The sequence below is a fragment of the Zalophus californianus genome, chromosome 8 (genome assembly GCF_009762305.2).
Source record: "Zalophus californianus isolate mZalCal1 chromosome 8, mZalCal1.pri.v2, whole genome shotgun sequence".
Classification (NCBI taxonomy): Eukaryota; Metazoa; Chordata; class Mammalia; order Carnivora; family Otariidae; genus Zalophus; species Zalophus californianus.
This window is the reverse complement of record NC_045602.1, coordinates 121,722,336-121,745,525: the sequence shown is the minus strand read 5'-3', so window position 1 is coordinate 121,745,525 and position 23,190 is coordinate 121,722,336. Positions and strand designations below refer to the sequence as shown.

The following is a 23,190-nucleotide window of genomic DNA, read 5'->3' as shown; positions in this document are numbered from 1 at the left end:
GATTAGTCATGATCTTTCATTCAGTCTACTCCCACAGTACTGTGATGAGGTGCTCAGGAGAGTGTAGTGAAGGTTGGACTACCCCAGTAATCAATCATTAAAGTCAGATATGGGTAGGTGAACAGGTCTCATTTCCCCGGACAGGTGAAGAAACTGCAATCTATCCTAAAACCCATGATGCTTCGGCGGCTGAAAGATGATGTGGAAAAGAACCTTGCTCCCAAACAAGAGACGATCATTGAAGTAGAGCTGACCAATATCCAGAAAAAGTACTACCGTGCCATCCTGGAGAAGAACTTTTCCTTCCTGACCAAGGGGGCAAATCAACACAACATGCCCAATCTCATCAACACCATGATGGAGCTGAGAAAGTGCTGTAACCATCCCTACCTGATCAATGGTGAGTTTGGGAAGCGGGGAGCAACTCGGGCCTGCCATGGCTTCTGCCAAAAGCTAATGATGAGCAACAGTCCTATGTACTGAGTTACATTAAATGGGAGGATGTATGTATGCTCACCTTTTTATGATGTATGAAACTGAGGCTCAGAGAGGTTGGTGGATCTGGGTAAGCCATCTAGTAGTGAGTGCACAGAGCTAAGTTCTCTACCAACTCTGCCATCAGAAGGTGGGCAGCACTCTTCAGTCTGCTGCCCTTTATTTACCGGTAGTCTGGCCATACCGTGCCCTTCGGGACAGGGAATTGTATTACTTAGCTGAATAAATGATCATGATGCAATCCGCAGGTAAATTAACAGTTAACTGTACTAACCAGAGAACACATCAGAAGCTTTTTTACAATAAAATTTTCTGATAAAATTTTAAATCAAAATGTGGCTTGGATTTACTAATAGCTAGTTTTTATGATGTCAAGAGGTGTGTCTTTTTGTCACATTTCTATGGAGGTTTCTTTACTTGAATGAGTCAGCTTGGTATCTAAAGCTCTTTCTCTACTTGGTGAGGTCTCCCAGCAAAGCAGAGCCCCTCTGTTCTCTGCACAGTGGCCGTGCTTCCGCTGCAGAGCCCTCTGCTGAGGGCACAGACCAGCTGTGCACACCCAGCGTTGCCTCACTGGACTGTTGGTCCAGATCTATGAGTTCACTTCATTTTTTTTAGGATCTGTAAAGCAGGGAGCCCTCAGAGTTTGTTCGAGGAATAGTTTTGTTCCATTCCTTTCCAGGGGCAGAGGAGAAAATTCTGGAAGATTTCCGGAAAACCCACAGCCCTGATGCCCCCGACTTTCAGCTGCAGGCCATGATTCAAGCAGCAGGGAAGCTGGTGCTGATTGATAAACTGCTCCCTAAGCTGATTGCAGGTGGTCACAAAGTACTCATCTTCTCCCAGATGGTGCGCTGTCTCGATATCCTGGAAGATTATCTCATCCAGAGAAGGTGAGAACTTGTCTCAGAGCTGTGCATTAGACGCTGCAGGCAGTTCTTTTTTGGGTACCTTTTTGATTCATCTAAAAATTATGCTTTAACAACAACAAAGCATTCAAACATGGAGAAAAGTAATCTCCTAAAGATTGATTGAAATTCAGAGTTAAATCCTGTGACCAAGTAGGCCCAATTTTAACTGCCTAAAGTTAATTTCACAGGCTATGATGTAGAGCCCTTGCTTTGCTTAAAAAGGAAATGCTACATGTTTATATTATCTTTAGTTGTAAGAAACAGAATTCAGAAGCATTAGAGAAGGTTAAGAAAACAATGATTTGCTTTTTTTTTTTCTTCTTTTTTTTCCCTTAATAATGATGGAGAAATACATCCTGGAAAGCATCACTATATCAAGTTGCTAAAAGAGTATAAGCTGACAGCTCACAAAAAAAGAATTGGGGATACTTGATGTCCTTTCTCAGCAAACCCTCTAAGGTTTTATGATACTCTAGCTATGGCATTCCAGTCTATTTTCTTGTTCATACTCCTATAATTCCTTGAGCCTAAGTTCCATCACTCACGCAGGTGAAAAGTCTGTGGTGTTATGTTATATGGGTTGTTTGGATTCTGTGTGGGCACTACATTTGTTACTTATAGTGGACCTTATGTTTCCAGTCACTGGACTACATCAATGATCCAAAGATGATAAATGGATTTTTAAGAATTTATGCAATGGTAAAAGACTTTTCAAGGTCATAGAAGCTATTAGTTTAAGCATTGCTAAGTTTAAAGGAAAGCTTTGGTTTCATAAAGTAATCATAGCAAATCACAGTTGTCTTAAATATTCTGACCCTTGAAAATTCTGTTTGCTATTGTAACATATAATTTATAGAAGGAATATTAAAAGAAGTGACAGATTCAACTATGGGATATGCTGACATTTAATGTTACATAAATAATTCTCCAAAATCAAATTAGACAATAAAAAAATTTCTCAGAGTCCTATAGTAGAGGTCTTTAGGTAGAGAATTCTTGACTTACATTAATTTTTTCTTTGAGGAAGGTATAGTGAGTAAATCAAAACTAGTTAAAGCAGTTTCATGTTTTATAAATTCACTATAGATTAGGAACCCATTGCCAGAACACTTGTTCTTATAAATACGTTATCTGACTCTTCAAAATATATACAACTACTAGTTTGCAGTTTTTGTTTTTTAAAGAACCCCCCAAAATGAGTAGCAGTGTAATTAGCAGACCTTTACTAAGTACAGATGTCTCTGTTTAGCTCCTTTTTCTTCTATTTGTCCTTCTCATCTATTGCTCATTTTGTTGTGAAATTATTTAAATATTAAATTTCTCTTGAAAATACAGATATAAATAACCCCACCACTGGCTCCAAGCTCCCACTCATACTCAGGGGGTTGTCTTTTTCATTTTGTGCATATAGACATTTAGTTGTGTTGTCCATTTGTTTATATTTCTACATTCTACTTTGTAGTTCACCTTTTTATTTAATATATCATGATTTTTTTTAAACTTATTTTCTACACCATAATTTTGATGATACTCTGCCTCATAGGTTGTTCTCAGTTTTTCAGGATTTTAAGGAACTCTGTAGTAATCCCTTTAGGGTCATTGTGAATGTTTCCAGTTATTTCCTTGGGATAAATTTTTATGTACAATTTTAAAAGCACTTGATACTTATTTCCAAAACACCCTCTAGAAAGATGTTACTTTTATACCTTTCAGCAGTGCTCCCCCCCATACTCTGATCAGTAATGTTTTTGCCACTTAATCTTAGCTAATCCAATGAGCCAAAATTACGGTCTTTTGTTTTAAGTTGTATTTCTGAGTAATAATGAGGGTAAATATTTTTCATATATTTTAGCTGTTTATAGTTTTGTGTGCGTGAACTGCTTATTCATGTTCTTCCTCCATTTTCTGTTGCTCTTTGCCTTTTTATTATAAGAATGATTTGTTTACTTCCCCAGTGTGTGTTTTTTTTTTTTTGACTTTTTGTTTATGGGTATGGGTTTTGTTTGTTTATCTTATTTTTAGAAGTTTCAAGTTTTGTAATAGTCAAAACTCACATCTTCAGACTCTTAAAACAGCTTTCAATAAACGTAAATGCTTATATATGGTTAAAGTTAAATGCTTAAACTAATAGGCTTAAATTAAAAAGGCTTCCCCTATCTCTCAACAACACACTCATATAAATATTCTTAAGTATTTTCTTTACACTTTTTTTGTAAACCCAAACCCAGCTGCATCCAACAGGGTTCTTCTGGCCTTAATACCATTGTTACTTTTCTCTTTTTAATAAAGTTTTTATTTCCAGCAAAGTTATACACGCACTTTTTTTTTTTTTAAGATTTTATTTATTTGACAGAGACAGAGCGAGAGAGGGAACACAAGCAGGGGGAGTAGGAGAGGGAGGAAGCACGCTTCCCGCTGAGCAGGGAGCCCGATGTGGGGCTCAATCCCAGGACCCTGGGACCATGAACTGAGCCACCCAGGCGTCCCCACACGCACATATTTTAAAGAGCCAAACTATTTTGTTAGACTTTCAAAAAAGTGCCTTCCCTGATAGCATCCTTCTCACCCAGCCCCAATTTTCCCAGCCTCGGAAACTATTACTTTAAACTCTCTTTATGCTCTTATTTTGAGTATTTATAGCTGTACCTAAAAAATGTTAGTAGTTGTAATTTCTTGATGATTTTTAGTTTTAGGTGTTACCTGTTCCCACTGTGGATAATGAGCATTTGTCTTCTCTCATCGCCCCTCATCACCACCACATGACTTAACGCCAGTGCTAAGTGACAGCCCAGCCATCTAGTATGCTGTTGACAGTTTTTTCCTCCCACAGTTTTTAGTTTCCCTGAAACTAAAAATTATCTTTTTATTTGATTGCCTATTTTTCTATTTCCTTAGTATAATTTCAGCTCCAAAACGTACCCTGGTTGGCTAAATCTCCTCTTGTTGCAGTCAGGCGCATCCGCTGCATCTGCTCGGGGCCGCCTTCCGGCCAGTTGCCCTTCCCTCCTGGTACACTCCGCCACCTGTGTTCTCCCTGCCTTCATCACATGACAGGTGTCTTCCCTTTCCTCCTGAATGAAATCTCCTCGGTGGATCCCATGGACAGCTTCAGGGAGCTTCTGAGGAAGGGTGGATGATAAGTGAATGTGGACACTCCCTGGAATGTTTTCAGTCTGCTCTCATTCTTGAGTAACTGTTTGGGTTTGGGATTCTAGGTTAGAAATAATTTCCCCACAGAATTTTGAGGGTTTGGTCCCCTGTCTTCTAGTTTCCATGGTTGCTGCTTAGAAGCTCAAAGGCCTTGTGCTTCCTGGTCTGTGTATGTGACATGTTTTTTTGTTCAGAAGCTTTGATTTATCTTCTTTGTCCCAGTGCTGTGGAATTACACACTGAACTGTCCTTTGTATGGGGTCCGTTGAACCGGATACTGAGCGGGTCTTTCTCATCTGAAATCTGTGTTCCTTCAGTTCTGGGGAATTTGTATTTTATGTTCCATTTTAAAACTTCTTGTTCTGTTTCCTCTTTGTGGAACTCCTGTTATTTATATGCCAGACCTTCTGGACCGGTCACCTGATTTTCTTCCCTTTCCATCTCACTATGTTTTGCCACACCTCTGGTGGGATTCTTTCTCGTACTCTGCCCTCCCACTTTAGCCCCTAGGTTTTCATTATGTGATTATATTTTCAATTTCCTAGAACGTTTTCTTCTCTAATTTTTCAATTTTTGTAGCATTCAACTGGTTGTTTTATAGGTGCATTGTCTGCCTTTCTGAGATGAATCATTATAGAGGTGGTTTTTGTTTTCTCCCAGTCAGATTTTTTTCTTTTTGTTCGTTTGTATCCCTTTCACGTTAGAACTCTAGGTTGGCCTTTTTTCTCCTTTTAGCACTTTAAATGTTACTCCACTGTGTTCTGGCCCCATGGTTTCTGACAAGATCTGCAGTCATTTATGTCCCTCTTTCCCCTGTATGTAATGTGTTGTTTTACTAAGATTTTATTTTAATTTTTGATTTTCAGCAGTTTGTGATGTGTGGCATTCATCCTGTGCAGATTTCATTGAGCTTCTTAAATTTGTACATGTTTATCTTTCATTCAACTTTGAAGTGCTGGGTCAATATTCCTTCAGTTTCTTTTTTCCTTTTGCCCCATTCTTCTATTTCTTTGTGAGACTCCAGTCACCTGTGTGTTTGACCTTCTTGTATTGTTCCACTTTCCATAGGCTCTATTCTTTTATTTGTCTCAGTGTGTTTTTTTTCTTTTGTCTTTTGTTTTATATGTCTTCTGGCACTCTGACTCTTTTCTCAGTCATTTCCGCCGAGCTTATAACTATGCCCATTCAGTGCTTTCCATATTTTAGAGATTGTGTTCGAGTTCTAAGCTTTCCACGTGATTCTTACTTTTGTGTTCCTTTGCTGTGATTGCCTGTCTTTTCTTTATTACATACATTCCTTCACTGAGCATAATTGTAATAGCTGCTTTAATTATAACATTTTAGATGTGACACCTGTTGATTGCCTTTTCCCTTAATAATGGGTCACATGTCTCCTGTTTCTTCACACAGTTTTGTTGCTTAATTTTGGGGTTTCCCTTGAACATTGTGAATATTTTGTTGTGGAGATTCAGGATTCTGTTCTGTTGCTGTGAAGATGGCGAGTTTTATTTGGAGGCAGTTAACTGGCTGGGAGTCCGAATGCGCTTCCTGTCAGTGTCTGGTCAGCAGCAGTGGTGGGCTGAGCTGAGGCTGCCTTCGGGCTCCCCAAGCATGTGTGATTGGAGAGGTCAGCCAGTCTTCAGCAGAGTCTTGCGCCAGAGCCTTGTGTCTCTGCTTTCTGTAGATCCCCCTCACCCTCTGGCAGTCCTGGTTGCCCCACACTCCTACCTCTGGTGCCTCTGGTCTGAAAGACAGGGGCTTTTTATCCGAGTTCTAGCTGCCTGTACCTCTGCTGCCGACACGGTGGCTTCGCCTCAGGCCAAAACTGCGAGTTTCTGTTCCTCTCCAAAATCTGCCTTCTTGCCTCAACTCTCCAGGGCCCTCAGATCGGTTTTTCTCTTCATTCGTGGGTTTTTTATTTTGTGTTTTGTATTTTGTCCATTTTCTGGTGGTTACTTGCTGCTGGAGGGTTGGTGTGTGAGGGCCTTCCCAGTCTGTACCAGAAGCAGAGCCTCGGTGACTCAGATGCTGTGTGTGAACACTGTCCGTTTAGCTACACCGTCTCATTGGGGAACGTCCAGTGTCTGTACTTCAGGGTGTCTCTCTTCCTCTCTTCTGCCTAAAGGGTGGGAATTTGATTGTACTGGGAGCCGATTGGGGGGAAGGGCTAGAGAGAAGTAACCGTGATTGGTATCTCCTGGGGTAGAGCGCAGTAGTGTTTTACCCGCTTTGAGGCTGGAGTCGGTGATCTGTAGGCTGATACTTTGCCAGATATTCAGCCAGTTCCTCTGTTTTAGACTCTGCATCCCCATTTTCAGGGTTACCTGGTGCCCCCAATGCCTGATCCCTTTGGATATTCTGCAGTACTGAGCTTTCTTCCTTCCTTCCTTCTTTTCTTTTCTTTTCTTTTCTTTTCTTTTCTTTTCTTTTCTTTTCTTTTCTTTTTTCTTTTCTTTTCTTTTCTTTTCTTTTTTCTTTTCTTTTCTTTTCTTTTCTTTTTCTTTTCCTTTTTTTTAAAGTAGGCTTCATGCCCAGCGTGGAGCCCAGCACAGGGCTTGAACTCACGACCCTGAGATCAAGAGTCAGATGCTTAACCAACTGAGCCACCCAAGCACCCCTTGAATTAAGTTTTTTCTCACCTGAGAATCTTTAACTGGATTTCTTTGATTTTTTTTTTAATTTTATATTTGAATCTTTAGTCTTTCTGTAATTTTGGTCAATGGTATATAATGGGGATCTAATTTATTTCCAAATGTGTCTAATTTTTTATTCATTAAATAGTACATCTTTTCCTCCATTCATATAAAACACTGTCTATAAAATATACTTACTACCTGTGCTGGTGTGTGTTTAATCTTTGTATTCTTTTGATCAGTATTTCTATTCCTTTGTTCATGTATTATTGCAGATAAACTTCAGAATTATTCTTTTTTAATCTATCCCTGACTACAGTCCCTGACTACAGAAAAAAATAATATATAAGTGTATGTGTATATACACACATGATGCATATTTGTATTTATACATACATATCCATTTGTTGGGATTTTGATTGGCTTTTTCACATTTAGTAAGACAGAATTGATACCTTTGTAAAACTGAAGAACCTGATACTCACTGTAGGTTTTCACGTCTTTCATATACACTGTTGATTCAGTAAATATTTATGAAGTACCTGCCTTGTGCTAAAACCTTGTAGGTGTTAAGGGACATGGTGAACCAACCAACATGGCACCTAGAGTCATGTTGCCAAGTTCTGCCTATTTCTTACTCTGAGCCTAAGCCTAAGTATTCTGTATGTGTATGGCTATTGTGAATGGGGTTTTTTTGTTTACTTCTTTTTTTTTTTTAAGATTTTATTTATTTATTTGACAGAGAGAGACAAAGCGAGAGAAAGAGCACAAGCAGGGCGAGTGGGAGAGGGAGAAGCAGGCTTCCCGCGGAGCAGGGAGCCCGATGTGGGGCTCGATCCCAGGACCCTGGGACCATGACCTGAGCCGAAGGCAGACGCTTAACCATCTGAGCCACCCAGGCGCCCTATTTGTTTAATTCTTTATGTTTTCCAGCTAGTTACTGCTGAGAGATGAGAAAGCTTTTCATTTCCCTTCGGGCCTTCTGAGGTCAGCATTTCCTGTTGTGCCCAAAACGCGTCACCGCCCTCCTCCCCAAAACAAAGCACTCAGGTTTTCCAGGCTGCCACCTGCTTCTTGTTGAAATTTGACAGTGACTGAGAATTACAATTTGATGAGCCACATAAACTCCCAGGGACTTTGTTCAAAATATAGTTGATGCAGAGGGTTAATTACTGCACCGATGTGTGGTGTGGAAAATTTTTTGATGTCTGATTTCTTCATTCAGACTTACTAGCCCTCAAGATTTTCTTTGTTCTCTGAGCCTCGTTGTCTCTCCAGCTGTCGGTTTGGTTTTGTTCCCGCTTAATTTCATGCTATATTCTCATACAGGGGTGAGGGCAAAGCCAAGGGATTTGGCTCAGAAAGGAGGGGGTGAGGAACAGCTTAAAAGAACTCACATAATGGGATGGATTTTTAGTTTTGTGTTCTTTGAGAGCACTCCCTCAAAACTGAACAAGTGATAGAAATGAGAATTAATGTTTCAATCATCCTGCACAATTTCTCAAACTGTTTTTATATCATAGCTGGCAAAACACTATAATTGTATGGGAATTTTCTCCCTGGGGGACAGTTGAGCTCTAGCTTTGCTATTTATTGATTTCTCCTCCTCCTTAGAGTTGTGCTAATTCCCTGCCTCCCTCGATCCATGGGCATCTCACTCTCCTCTGATGGCTGGGGTGTCCTCTGTGCCTTCAGCGTTGATTGTTCACATGTGTGACAGTGGGGGTGGTGACAACTCCTGTTAATTGAATCTCAACCTTGTCCCTTGACTCCAAATCCTGTGCTTCTTGCATCCCATCACCTACACGCCCAAACTTCTGAGTACCCAGGACAGACCTCAGTGCGCTGGTTTATCAAAACCATGTTGGTGCCTATAGTTTCTTCCAGCTTCCACTAGAGTTATCAACATTCTAAATTTACTGGTGTCTCTTATTTATCTTTAATTTTCTCTTTTAAGTGTTCACGGCAGTCTTTCTACCCTCCTGCATTGAAGTGTAGGGTACAATATGAAGGCCATACAGCAAACTGGTTAAGAATGTGGACTTGGAGTCAAATGGGTCTCAGTTCAACTCACTCACCTGCTCAGTGACTGAGCAAGTTAGTTTGTTTGTGGGGGTTTTGTTTTTGTTTTTGAAGTTTCCTTGAATGTATAATGGGGATGACAATAAAACCAGTCTTTAGGATTATCATGAGACGTAAATGGGATGGTGCATATCAAGCATGTATCACAGTGCCTGGCACAGAGCTTGACTCCTAAGAGCTTGCTGCTAATATTACTGCTGTGGCTGTTATTAATGATAATGACCATTATATCTAATTGCCTTTTGGTTTTATAGAATCCAGACATACAACCCTTTGCTTTTATCTTATGACACAGTCTCATCGTAGTCTGCCTTTCTAAGTCACCACCTCCTGTTTTATTTACTGCTGTAGTCCCATGTATTATGCTTAAGTTTATTACATTAAAAAAGAAGAAAAAGGGAAAATCTACACCTGTAATTCCAGGTATTGATGCGCTGTGGCTTTGTCAAAGGAAGACAGTGTTTTCAGACTTGGTTTTTTTTGCTTTGTACGTGTCCCTTTTGAGCCTGAGTTGGTCTGGTTTCTCTATATGTTATTTCCTTGGATGGTTTCTTTACATGGATTTTCCTTTTCCTCGAGGAAGTCAGAGTCCTTGAGGAAATCCAATTGCCACACTCCGTTTTCTAGAGCCAGAGTCATCTACCCCTAGAGTGTCTATCCTTATTCTCTTACCAGTTATTTATCTGAGGTTTTAAAGATCCGATTTCCCAAACTGTGGGCTACTGATGAGGTTTGTGTCGGGATCCATGTTCCTGGCTGCTGTTGGGTCCAGGGCGACTTGGTCCTTTTGTCACAAGGTTCCTTTTAGTTCTACTTTACCAACCAGTTCCTGCTTGGCGGTCAGAATTGGGCCCAGGGTAATATCCCCTCGTGAATTTATTCATTGTTAGGGTAAGTAAGAAAAGAGTAAGATGTCAGCAGCTGTCCACATTGCTACTGTGTTTTAATTCTGTATTAATCACATGATTCCATCATGAAGATACCCTCTGCGTACTTTAATTGAATGGACAGCTAGTAATATGCTCTCCTTCCTTTTACCCTATCCCCTACCGTGCTTTTCACCCTTGTTTCCACACAGGTATGTGCCTTCTTAATGATAGTCAGCTTCACTTCCCCATTTTATCTCCCTCTAAAAAGTCCTCAGTTGTTGTCCCCCTGCCCCCGACATAGCTCAGAAACCTTCCTGTGGTTTCCGTGCATGGCAGTGTGCTGCCCGGGAGAACTGATGGGCCGGAAATGACCAGCCCAGGTGCGCAAGGCCTGCCTGCCAGTACAGTCTGCTTACCATTTTCAGGGTACCCCAGAGCAGCTACACACTGATTAGAACTTTGATTCCTTGTTAAGATCACTACTTAAAGTAGATGTTTGAGGCTCTTACTTGCTTTTCCTGGTCTTATGATTAGATTTGGTGCAAGTGAAACTGGGGAATACTGGAGAATAAGTTGCTCAGGCTGTGGGGATTGATATTTTATGTTTACAGTTCTTCTGGTCCTTAGTTTGTGGCTGATATTTTTGTTTTGGTTTGGTTTTTGTTTGCTTGTTTTGGGGGGGTACGTTTTGCAGTGCAGTCTTAGGCATCTGCCCTGCTGCCTATATGGACGGGAGGGATTCCTCACAGACTGCTCTCAGTTGGTCCAAATTTAGAAGTGAGGGATATAAGGCTGCGGGTCAACAGCTTCCTGCGTTGTTTGCTGCTCTCCATTGAAGTATGATTAACACCTGGGCTTTCGTTCATTTGGGTCCCCTCAGATACACCTATGAGCGAATTGATGGGCGAGTACGGGGAAACCTGCGCCAGGCAGCCATCGACCGGTTCTGTAAGCCAGACTCAGACCGCTTTGTCTTTCTTCTGTGCACCAGAGCGGGAGGCCTGGGCATCAATCTCACAGCCGCCGATACCTGCATCATATTTGATTCAGACTGGAACCCACAAAATGACTTGCAGGTAACCACTAGGATGATTGCTGTTTGCCTTAGCTGCCCCTGCATCTGAGAACATCACGATGGGGCCCGGCTTGCTGTAGGGTGTCTGCCTTGCTCGTGCTGTGCTGTCAGCTGGATGGCAGGCTTAGGGCCTCGGGCAGGGGTCAACCGAATGAAAAGTCATGTCGACCTTTCCCACTAATCAGGGAGTGGTTCTTTCTTTTTGCTTTAAACCAGATGGTTTTTCACAGTGGTGGCCTCCAGATAGAGACTAGAACTACTGTTTATTTTTATTATCCAACATAAAGAAAAATATTAAGCTTAACTAGTTCTCTAATTTTTGATAATACAGAGGGATTCAGGCATTTTCACTGGTTGGTTTCTTAGATGGTCATATGTCATGTATAGTAAAGGAGATAACACAAAATTCCATTGTGTGGCCTGGGTGACAGGCACCCTCCCTAGTTCATTTGCTCTCGACTTAATGCTACATGTTAGAGTGTATATGTGCCCAATTGAATGAATTTGTGGACATATTTTTTAGTTTGAACCAAATTAAGTAATGGGTGGCTTTAAAAGATTATTGTAAAGATTGGAGTTATTACAGTTTTAAAAATAAGCATAAATAAGCAAGAAAATGACAGAGGTAACCGTTCTCTGGGTCAGAATCCTTCATCAACCCTGCTTCAAAGTAAAAACAATGGCATTCTGGCCACATTGGACAGTACGTCAGCCAAAAAGATTCTGACTTGTCAAGAATACCATTTCTAGATGTACATCCATTTTCATGAACGATAAACTTTGCCCTAAGTATATATTGTATCGTGGGATATTTGCCAATACTAGGATTGCAAGTATGTAGTGGGGAGGATGGTGGGTAGCTCAAAACCTTTTTCATGATACAGTGATTGATAAAAGCAGTGTAGAGGCTTCTGTGTCACAAACCTGAAGGAGGCCGCCCTGCGAGGGACAGCAAGCCGGCAGAGGAGCTTACACCACTTCCCACGGTCGTTCTGCTTTGCCTTTTTCACTTAATGAGTTTCCAAGCAAGATTTTTTTTGAAGAAAGCAGCCCACTAGTTGAAAAAATGGCATTTTAAATTATTAAATTGGTGACAACTGGTTACAGTTCAGGGGGGAAATCATTTGTGAAACCGTGTGGCCCTGTGTTCAACGTCCAGCTTCAGAGAAAATCAGTGGACACGACTAGTTTCCCATCAGGCCTCTCTACTGGTGAAGGGATGTTTGGGTCAAAGGTGAGTTGCTAGATATAATGAATAATGTGCTTGACACTGGCATAAAAATAAGCAAAAACTAGTATTTGATTAGGGAAATAGCAAGAACCTAACTAGGATAGTGATATAGATCAGGTGGTGGGAAGCTAGCGCCTGTTGGCTAGCCGGCTTGAAGTACTTTTATTGGACTACAGCCACACCCACCCATAATACATAATATCTCTGGTGCTGTTGTGTTACAGTGGCAGGGTTGAGTATCACAACAGAGACCATAGCCCACAACATCTAAAATATCTACTATTGTAGCAGAAGTTTGCTGACCCTGATGCAGATGATCCCTTAAGTCCTTGCCAACTGTGAAGTTCTGTGCTCCTTTGCAGTGCTCACCTGACTATGAGCCTTGGTACCCAGGAGAATGATGGTGTGAGAAGCTGAAATTGGCTGGCCAATTTGAGCCCATGATGGCAAGGCACGCCTGGAGGAATTTCTAGGAGGGAAATTGGAAGCATGTGGCCAGCATTTGGAGGCAGGTCATGGTCAAGACAAGGATTTGGGGATCACCATGCTTCACCTAGGTGAAATCCTGGACATGGCCAGTTGCGAATAGGTGCCCATGCCAAGAGATGGAACTAGCAAGAATGAGAGTGGTGGAGCCTGGGGGGGAAGGTGAAGTCATCTGAGGGGATTGATTTGTATGCACGGCAGCCAGGGAGGGTGGACGGGGCTCTCTGGAATTGGGGTCTGGGGAGAAGGGAGAAGCTTTGGAAAAGCTGTTTTAAATGTCCACTGCTGGGGAGCTGGCCAGAGATGAATAAAAGGAATAGCAGCAAAGTCAAATGGAAATTGGACCACGTGAGGCTTTTAGTCTGCTGAGTCAGTTTCTGAACTTGCTCTAATGCTTGGCCTCAGTGGACAAACAAAGACCACCAGCACTTCGGGCCATCCAGGGTGGGAACTTGGACCAAGGATGTGGCAGAAGGTAAATGAGTGAGGGCGGCAGTGGCAGTCCCGGGTCCAAGTTAGAGTGAAAATTCCTCAACTTGTGGGCCCCCAGACTGGCCACTGGGTCTTCTAGATCTACTACTCTGCTTTGTTTTTGTTGTTTTTGTTGTTATTTTTATGTAAAAGTTTGGTAACTTAGAGGACACTGTTCTTTATTTTTTGAAATGTCTGCCAGACTGGGTAGAAATGAAAGAATTGGGAAGAATAACGTTAGGGCAAGGAAATCAGATCACTGCAGTGTTTGTGGGGGTGGGATTGGTGGGCTGTGAAGACGACATGGCAGAGAAAGGAGAGTGCAGTTCTGAGTCGCCCACAGAGATGGATCAAAGTTGTGTCCTTGCTTGGTGTGGGGAGGAGTGGGAGGGCTGGAGGCTGCCCGCAGAACACTGCACACTTGGTACGCACGCCCCCTCTGCCACATGACCTTGTGCTGTGTGCTATAAATACGATGTGGGGAGAGAGTCTGGACATTGGGACCCTGAGACCATCGTGTGGTTCCCAGGACCACAGCTAAGTTCGGCTGTGAACATCAGTCAAATGCATTCCTAACCCTAACAGTAGAAAACTTAACCAGACTGTTCCCTGGCACCGTCCTTGCTAGTTACATCATGTTAACTTACACATAGTCATTCACACATATGTACGTAATCTAGTATTTTTTGTAAAATATAAAAATTTTTTGTAAAAAGTGAAAGCTTTCAGTCATCTGTAGTCCTTTATGGTTATTGAAGAACCACAATTCCTGCTCTGATAGAGGATGATTGTATTTCTTTTGGAAGATGGCCTTGGCACAGACCATTGATCTGTGTGTGGATTGAGATGTGTTTTGCCTGATATAAATATCAGGACCACAGAAAAAAGAATCTCATTATGAACAGGGTCTTATGCCCTACCCTAGTAGGATTTCAGCATGGCTCCAGAGGTCTGAGTTCAGATGATAGAAAATGTGTTCATTCTGGCCTCAAAGAGCTTGGAAAGATCTGGGGCAGTCCATGGTTATCTCCAGGCAGGCGAGCATGGGGAAGCAGTGCCAATGCTGGGGAGTGTTTCTTGACTGATTGAAGGCAGACCCTCTCAGAGCCTTGAAAGCGAAGCCAACCTGATTAGGGGAGGCTGGGCTCAGCTAAGTAGGCCTGAGTCCCTGAGGCAGGTCTGCAGACAAACCAGCTTCCATGGCTGGAGAACATAGCTCCTTTCTCTGAGAAGTCAACTGAAAGTCAGAGAGCACTGTTACCTTTTCTGGTGTTTATTATTACTTATTATTATTATTATTAAACACTTATTCATCGTTTTCTTCTGATCATGTGGCTGGGGTTTTCTATGCTTTGGGGACAGAATTAGGCTTAGGAATCCCTAGAGATGTCTTTTTAAATCTAGGTCTTCATAAAATAAATGACGTCAGGTGTCATATGCTATTTCCTTTGGTCTTGTTAGAGCCTGAGGACTCCAGTAAATTCTATCCCTCTCCCTTGCCTAGATCTGAACCATTTAAGAAGTAGACACAGAAGTACAATGGAGGATCAAAAGATGAGCTTTAGGGATGCCTGGGTGGCTCATTCGGTTAAGGGTCTGACTCTTGATTTCGGCTCAGGTCGTGGCCATCTCAGGGTAATGAGATCGATCAAGCCCCGAGTCAGGCTCCACGCTCAGCGCAGAGTCTGCTTGAGATTCTCTCTCCAAAATAAATAAATAAATAAAATTCATAAAACAAACAGAAAAAGATGAACTTTAATCAGTTGTGAAGGTGGATTAGATGACACAGCTTGACCTGTAGCCAGAATGAGGCCCCCTCAGACTCCTGTACTCACACACCCTCCCCCCAAGGTTGACCTGACCCACAGAGACCTGCTGGCAGTCGTCCGCGGAGCAGGCCTGCCCCAGCAGGGCTGCCAGTGATAGAAGAGTGTCTGCACCCCTCAAGAGAGGAGGGGACTGGGCGAGTCCACAGGAGCTGAGGTCAGGTTTCACTGATCGGTCAGTCTCGTCGTTTGGAATACAGACGAGGAGAGGGAGGGTGGAGAGGAGACCCTCCCTCTGAAAGCACGAGGATGGGGAGCCAGGACTCTTGCTCTAGTCTCTACTCTGTGAGCCCGGCAGCACTTCCCTTTTCCAAAACAGTGAAGTTCATTAGGATCCAGGATAGGAGCCAGGCACTACTTAGGGATACAGAATAAAGTGGCACCGAAGGACTGCACCCGTCTCGGAGGTAAACCAACTCAAGGTCCCTTTAACAGGCACATCTTATCTAGAGGTATCAGGTAAATGCCACATCCTCTCTCGGGCCTTGAGTGTGCCTGTGTTAGCTTTAGTGCATGCAAGGAAATCGAGAGTGTAAGTTCACCCTTTCTCACCTTCATTCGGGAGGCACAGCTGTGAGCCAGTCCTGGTACATCAGGTTTCCCAGAGCACCAAGGTTAAGAAGTGGCAGAGGGTATTGGCAGTAGCCTGAGAATGAAAACGAGCAGTGAAAAGCGGGTTTCTTTGCTTCTGGTTTGCAGGAGGCCAGTGGTGCCGCTAGCTCTGAGGGCAGAGAGAGGCCTGGTGGGAGTAGCAGGGTACCACGCTTCCCCTCACAGAGGCCACCAGCACCTTCTCGTTACCCTGTGACACCTCACATGCTCCTCAGGGAGGTTTTGCTCTTTCAGGCCAGAGTTCCTGAGGGTCGGACAGGGCTCGGGGTCACCCTGGTTGGGCCACACAGTTCCTTGTCCCTCCTGTTGGTAAGGTCCCTGGAGGGAGGGCTTAGAAAGCATGGGAGCAGGGCTACAGACAGAGGGCACAGCCACAGGGGAGTGCGACAGCATTGGGAAGGGAGAGGGGACCCAGCCTGAGGAGCCAGAGCCCCTTCCAAGGTGTGTTCCCAGGGTCCTGAGGCACTGCTGCAGGAAAGGAGAGGTAGTAGTCTCCTCGGCCTCTTCCCCCGCTGCCACACGCTTGTGGCACGGACTCCCAATAGTGTGTAGGCCCCGACCTCGGGGGGCTGGGCTCCGCCGGCTTCACTTGTCTCTGTTGGAAGAAAGTTGGGAATTTGTGAACGTTCCGTGACGTGGTCCGTTTACTCAGTATTTGCTGAACACTGGGATGTGCAGCGTGCTGTTCAGAGGGCTGGAGACACAGCAGTGAGCGAGACCAGTGGTTAGTGCTCTTGTGGAGCTTTCATTTTAGTGGGTTGACAAGGAAAACTGAATGAGGTAGTTGCAGATCGCATCCTAGTTACAAAGAAGTTAAACAGACTCGGAGGATAAGAATGGTGGCAGTTGGTGCCCTGTCCTAGAGTGTGGTCTGGGAATCTTTAAGGAGGTGACGTCTCAGCAGAGACCTAAGTGAGGGGCAGGATCTCAGATCTGATTTTGGAAGGAAGAATGTTCCAGACCAAGGGAACACAGGTGGGAATGAGCATAGGTGGCACTCCTGAGGCAGCTGGGATGGGCACTTACTGTGCATCGGCCACAAAGAAAGTAAGTCCTGCCTCTCCTCCAATGTCCTACCTTCTCACTCTCCACGTCTTGTTTGGCTGCCCCGAAGCACCCTTTTCCCACGCTACTAACTCTTCTCTTCTTCCTGTACTCAGCCAGCTCCTGACTGACTTATTGACACATTTATTGAGCTCTAGACAGCAGGCCAAGCCCTGGGGAGACAACAGTGCTCAGGACTTTGGTTTGGGTGATAAACTGAGTCACACAGTAGAAATAGAGTGAGCAGGTATCTGTGCTATTTCCCAAAAATGTTTACATTTTGAGACGGGATGATACCTTTCCCAAAGGAACAAATTTGGAGCCAGAACCTTCCTTTTCCAAAACAGGCCTGCAAAGGAGATAGTGAAGGGAGGGCAGCATCCAGCACATCCTGGTTCCTACTGCAGGGTGAGCCCCTGAGTCCTCTTTTGCGCAAGTAGTTGGTTGGTGGATGCAGACTTTTAGAGTGCCAGGAGAGATGTAAAATTGCTGGGCCTGAAATAAAATATTCAGGCAAAGAAGGTGGGCTGGGAAGCTATACCAGCATGCTGGGTTGGGCTCAAGGGGGACTCGAGGCGGCTGTTTTTGTCTTCTCTGAGATGCGGATTTTCACTTAGGACCAAAGAGCATTGTAAAGTATTAAAGAAAACGTATTTTTGAAATGTAGGTAGTGATTCGAAAAAGTAGATAAGGGTCAAGAGAAGAGTCAACGTTATGCTTGGTTCTTTGTACCGCTAGTTAATTTTTATGTGATTGTACAAGGTTGTGCCAAATTCTGGATTTGAAACTGTCAATAGTTAAGTGGAGGGCTGGTATCAATTTGAAATCTGTCACTATCTTTCAATTAAGCTTCTCCCCAGGACTTCTTCCCATTGCAGTCACTGGGATCTGTGCCTGGTTGTTTGTTTGTTTTTAATTTTCTGAATGTCACTCCTTGTTTCTTCTAGGCCTGTCTTTGTTCACCTCAAATGTATTGAAAAGTAAAGAACAAACCCTGAGCCTGCACATCATGCGGGAGGGCACGAGAGCTCTAGAATTTTCCCATGGTGCTCCCCGCCCCCTCCTTGGGGCCTACTCTAGAGGTTCTATATTTATGCCTTTGCTGAGGATCTTGTTTGGACTTCATCTCAGTCACTGCCCTAGTTCTGAGTGTTTCTCCATTTGCCACGTTGTTTTGTGTGTGAGTTCTGATTAAGGAAATAAGGACTGTCATTGAGATTTAACTGTAAAAGGATGAGTATCTTAAATGCGACAGGACTCATCCTGTTATCTTTCAGGTAAGTCATCTTGGGAGAGCACGTATCTATCTTCTGGGTCATTTAGCTGCTTGTGACAGTGTCCCCGCCCCCACCCCCCAAAACAGGTTTGTTATTCTCCATTAACGAGAAGCCTGGAGATGGGTAGTCCAAGGTGAGGTGGCTTTATGGTGTCATCAGAGTCCCAGATTCCTTCTGTCTTTCTGCTCCACCATCCTCAGGGAATGTGATTTATATCCTCTTTGTTCTAAGATGGATACTTGCGACCCTAGGCAGGGAAGATAAGGAAGGAAGGTGTGATGCATTCTCAGGAGAGCAGAACTTTTCCAGATATCCCCAATAGACTTCTGCTGCATCTCATTGTCCAGACTGTATTCCCTCGTCATCCCTGGGAGGCTGGAGATGGTTTCAGGTGGACACATTACTGCCCTCTACAAGTATCAGGGTTCTGGGAGTGAGGAATAAGGGGACTGTCGATACCAGGAAGGTAATTAACAGTGTCTGCAGTGCTGCTGTATTGGACCTTTGCTCAGAACATTTCTTAAACTCCCTCTTGTAATTTACCTTCAACATCAGATGAGCCAGAGAAAGAAAATCGGTGTCAGTGCTTGTGGCCACATATTAATAGTGCTTTCTAGGTTCCCTAAACCATATTAGTTACCTTGATCACTTTCTTTGTTTACCAATTGTCCACCAAATCCTCTTCTAATCTACTGCCACTGAAGATACTGAAAGGAGATGTGGCAACTAATTGTAGCCAAAGGCTCAACAACTTAGTTGTCTAGCAATAGAAGACTGATTGACTAAGCCATGGTGTTTTCAACTTTGATAAAAGAATGAGGAATGTCTCTATATATTGCTACGAGTCATCTCTTGAGTATATTGTTGGGTGGGGGGGAAAAATAAGGTGGAAAAGCTGTGTGTGTCTCTTGTCTCTTCCTGCCCTGCCCCCCAAATGAAAGATAAAACAAACAAAAAACACTTTATTCTTAAATTGTTACCTATAGGGGGAATGAGAGAACAGGGTGGAAGTGGGAGGGATAAAAGCTGCTTTTTTCATACATGCCTTTTTGTATATTTGACTGTGGAACCACCCGAAGTATTTTATAACATTATAAAACAAAATTAATTGTTAAAAACATTTTATTCTCCGGGGTGTCTGGGTGGCTCAGTCAGTTAAGCACCCGACTCTTGATCTCAGCTCAGGTCTTGATCTTAGGGTCGTGAGTTCAGACCTCATGTTGGGTTCCATGCTGGGTGTGGAGACTACTTTAAAAAAAAATAATAATGTTAAAAACTTTTCCGAAATAATTTTAAACTTAAAAAAAGTTGCAGAATATTGCAGAGTTCCAGGACCCTTCACCTAACTTTCCTTAATGTTAACATTTCCTATAACTGTAGTCTAATTATAGAAACCAGGACATTAACATTGACACAATAATCTATAGACCTTATTCATATGCCTTCAGTTTAAAATTTTCTTTTTCTGGTCAGGGATCCATTGCATGTTCTCATATTTCCTTTAGAAATCCTGACTCCTTAGCCTCCTTCGGTTTGCAGCAGAGCCTGTCTTTCCTTATCTTTCATGACCTTGACACTTTTGAAGGGTACTGACCAGCTGCTATCTTTCAGTTTGGGTCTACCTGATGTTTTCTCATGATCAGATTTGCGGTTATGCATTCAGCAAGAATATCATAGAAGTGATGTTATGTGCTCCGCAGGGCATCATTTCAGAGAGTACATGGATTAATACATCTTACTGCTTGTGATGTTAACCTTGATTACTCGGTCGAGGTGGTGTCTGCCAGGCTTCTTCACTGTAAAGTAACTATTTTATTTTTACCTTTAAACTCAGTCGGTATCTTGGGAGGAGATATCTTGAGACTATAAATACCCTGTTTCTCACCATACTTTGGCCTGTTAATTTTAGCATCCATTAATGGTTCTTGCCTTCAACGATTACTACCATGGGGTTTGGCTTCTCGTAATTTTCTGTTTCAGTCATTTCCTATATACTTATTAATTGGAATTCTGTAGAGAACAGCTTCTTTCTCCCCATTTATTTCTTTATACCAGTATTGACTCGTTTTATTTATGGGTTATAGTCTCTTGCTCTCATTACTTATTTTGTTGTTCACACTTGGTCATTAGGAGGTCCTTCAGGTTGGCTCCTGTGTCCTTTTGACATGCTCCCATCAGTTTTTGAGCACTTCCTTTCTGTCACCACAAGATGTTCAGGTTCATGTTGCATTTTTCCTGCCACAGCCATAGAATTGACAGTTCTTCCAAGGATCCCTGGTTCCTTTTATTCAGGAATGGCATTTAGGGGCACCTGTGTGACTCAGTTCATTAAGCGTCTGACTCAGGTCATGATCTCAGGGTCCTAGGATCGAGCCCCATGTCGGGATGGGTGTCCTGCTCAGTGGGGAGTCTGCTTGTCTCCCTCCCCCTGCTCATTGTCTCTCTCTCTCTCAACTAAATAAATCTTAAAAAAAAAAAACAAATGGCATTTAGCCACCAATATCTGGCTACTAGGAGTGCCCATTGCTGCTAGAGTACTATGGCTTCTAGACTATCTGAGCAGACAGAGCTAGGAAATGTATGTATGTATGTGTACTTGGCACAAGCACTCAGTGCATCTATACTTTTCCATATCTGCCCACCCACAGTGAGTTGCTGATTCCAATCCAACAACACAGGATTCACTCCAGCTTTCCCCTCTTCCTTCTTTTTAACTCATTTCTCTGGCTGTGGGAAGTTTCAGTCTCATGGTAACACAGTATATTTACTCATTTGTTCAATCCTAGTATGTACATAAAGTCATCGCAGAATTTCTAACCCATATTCTGTGAAACATAAATAAATTTACCAGCATATGATATTGGACTGTAGTAGTGGGTTGGTTTTTTGTTTGTCATTAGTCTTGCAATATATAATCAAAATACCATTTTCCAAAGTTACTTGGTTTGGTTTTCTTCTTTCCCACTCCCTTCATTACGGTTAGATTAATGTGGGGGGAAAAAGAATCAATCCCTAAAATGCAAAAGCAAAATGAAACCATTGAATCTAGCTGTATATCAAGTGGACAGTGTAACCCCAAGGGAGAGATTATTTCAAATGTTTGTATTTAATATTTTTGACATTTTCATTTTGATATCATTTCAGTTTGCAATTCCAATATAGCCTTTATCCAGATTCACCAACTGTTTACATTTTGCCCCATTTACTTTATCATTTTGCCTTCTATCTCCCCTACCTCTCTGAGTACCTACCTAGACTTAAACACATGTGTACACACACCACTTTTGTCTGAACCATTTGCGAGTAAGTTGTCCCCAAGTCCTTTAGTGTGTAAGTGCAAAGACATTCTCTCCTATAACCACAGTTTAGTTCTCAGAATCAGGAAATAAGAAAACGGTCTTCAGTCCACAGTCCATATTCAGATTTATCATTTATTTCAGCCTCCTTCATAGCCCCTCTTCCCCCCCAATCTGAAATCCATCCAGTCCAGGAGCACCCATCGCCTTACTGCCCATATCTCTTTAGTCTTGAGTCAGAAGAGTTCCTCAGTCTTTCTTTTACAACCTTATGTCTTTAAGGGGTATAGGCCAGTCGTACAGATCATCCCTCAGTCTTTGTTTGTATTTCCTCAGGATTGAATTCAGGCTTAGTAATACCAGTGAAGTGATATATCGTTCTCAATATATCACCATTACGAGAGACATGATGTCTGTTTGTGTGATAATAGGTACTTGGGTATCTTGGTTAAGGGCGATCTGCCAGATGTCTCCACTATAAAGTTGCTGTTTTTCCCTTTGAAATTAATAAGCAGTTTTGGAGAGGTACTTTGAGACTGTGTAAGTAAATATTCCTCATCAGCGTTTCACCCACTGGTTTTAGTTGCCATTGATTGTTTTTGCCTGAATCAGTCAGCACTGTGATGGTTGCAAAGGAGTGATTTTCTAAGCTTTGTTACTTGAACTCTGTTAGTCGTATCCTACTATAAGAAAGAGTTTTCCTTTTTTCTCCCCTTTGTTGATGTCATTATGTACTCATGGGTTCTTTTTTCATTCAGTGGGTTATATTCCACTACTATATTTATTTTGATATTCAGATCATCCTGGATATAGCCAGCCAGTGGTAAACCTCTTCAAGTTGGTGGTGTTATTTGGGTATGTCTCCATCCTTCCTTGCGTACTTCCTTACATTCTGGCACAATAATATGTTTGTGGCTCATCCTGTACTTTTTCTACCCCGCACCCCGCCCCCCCCAGCCCTGGGATCAGCTATTTCTCTAACATGCCTTGCTTTTGTCCTAATGGAGAATATATTTAGAAACCAAGATCTGAGAGTGAGTTATGGCCTTTGCTACTGGGATACTCTTGTTTCTAGGCCCATTCGGTGGACATAGCTAGAATACATACACACAGAGAATATAAATGCACATAGATAGATAACATGCATTCATTTGTATTATATATGTACACGTGTATAATAAACCTGTAAATATACATGTATCCATATCTGTGTCTATACCTATATGTATGTGTATGTTTGTATTCACACAGGCACATACCTAACCACGAGTTAATACTGAAACCTCTAAATCCATTCTAATACCACAGTTATTCTAGTTTTTTCTTTATAGATTTGTAACTTCGTTCTTCAACAGTGAAAACCCTAACTTCTTTTTTTTAATTTAATTTTATTATATTATGCTAATCACCATACATTACATCATTAGTTTTTGCTGTAGTGTTCCATGATTCATTGTTTGCATATAACACCCAGTGCTCCATTCATTACGTGCCCTCTTTAATACCCATCACCAGGCTAACCCGTTCCCCCACCCCCTCCCCTCTAGAACCCTCAGTTTGTTTCTCAGAGTCCATAGTCTCTCATGAAAACCCTAACTTCTGTTTCCCTCAGTATATTTATGCATTTCCTCAATCCTATATTACGTAGAAAATAGTTTCAAATTTTCTAACCCTACCACTGGGAAAGAAAAAGAAACCTACCTGCTACTGTGTATTTAAAACACTGTAATAT

At 42.5% G+C, this 23,190-nt stretch overlaps 1 protein-coding gene across 4 annotated transcripts in view; it reads left to right on the top strand.

Annotated features, from left to right (window-relative positions):
* CHD6 (chromodomain helicase DNA binding protein 6) overlaps positions 1 to 23,190 on the top strand; it is a 191,568-nt gene that overhangs the window by 109,683 nt on the left and 58,695 nt on the right. For all 4 annotated transcript variants that reach the window (XM_027621209.2, XM_027621211.2, XM_027621210.2 and 1 more), the window contains 3 exons: positions 145 to 400; positions 1,178 to 1,388; positions 11,021 to 11,216. In XM_027621209.2, coding sequence (XP_027477010.1) covers positions 145 to 400; positions 1,178 to 1,388; positions 11,021 to 11,216 — 663 coding nt within the window. The remainder of the gene's footprint in view (positions 1 to 144; positions 401 to 1,177; positions 1,389 to 11,020; positions 11,217 to 23,190) is intronic.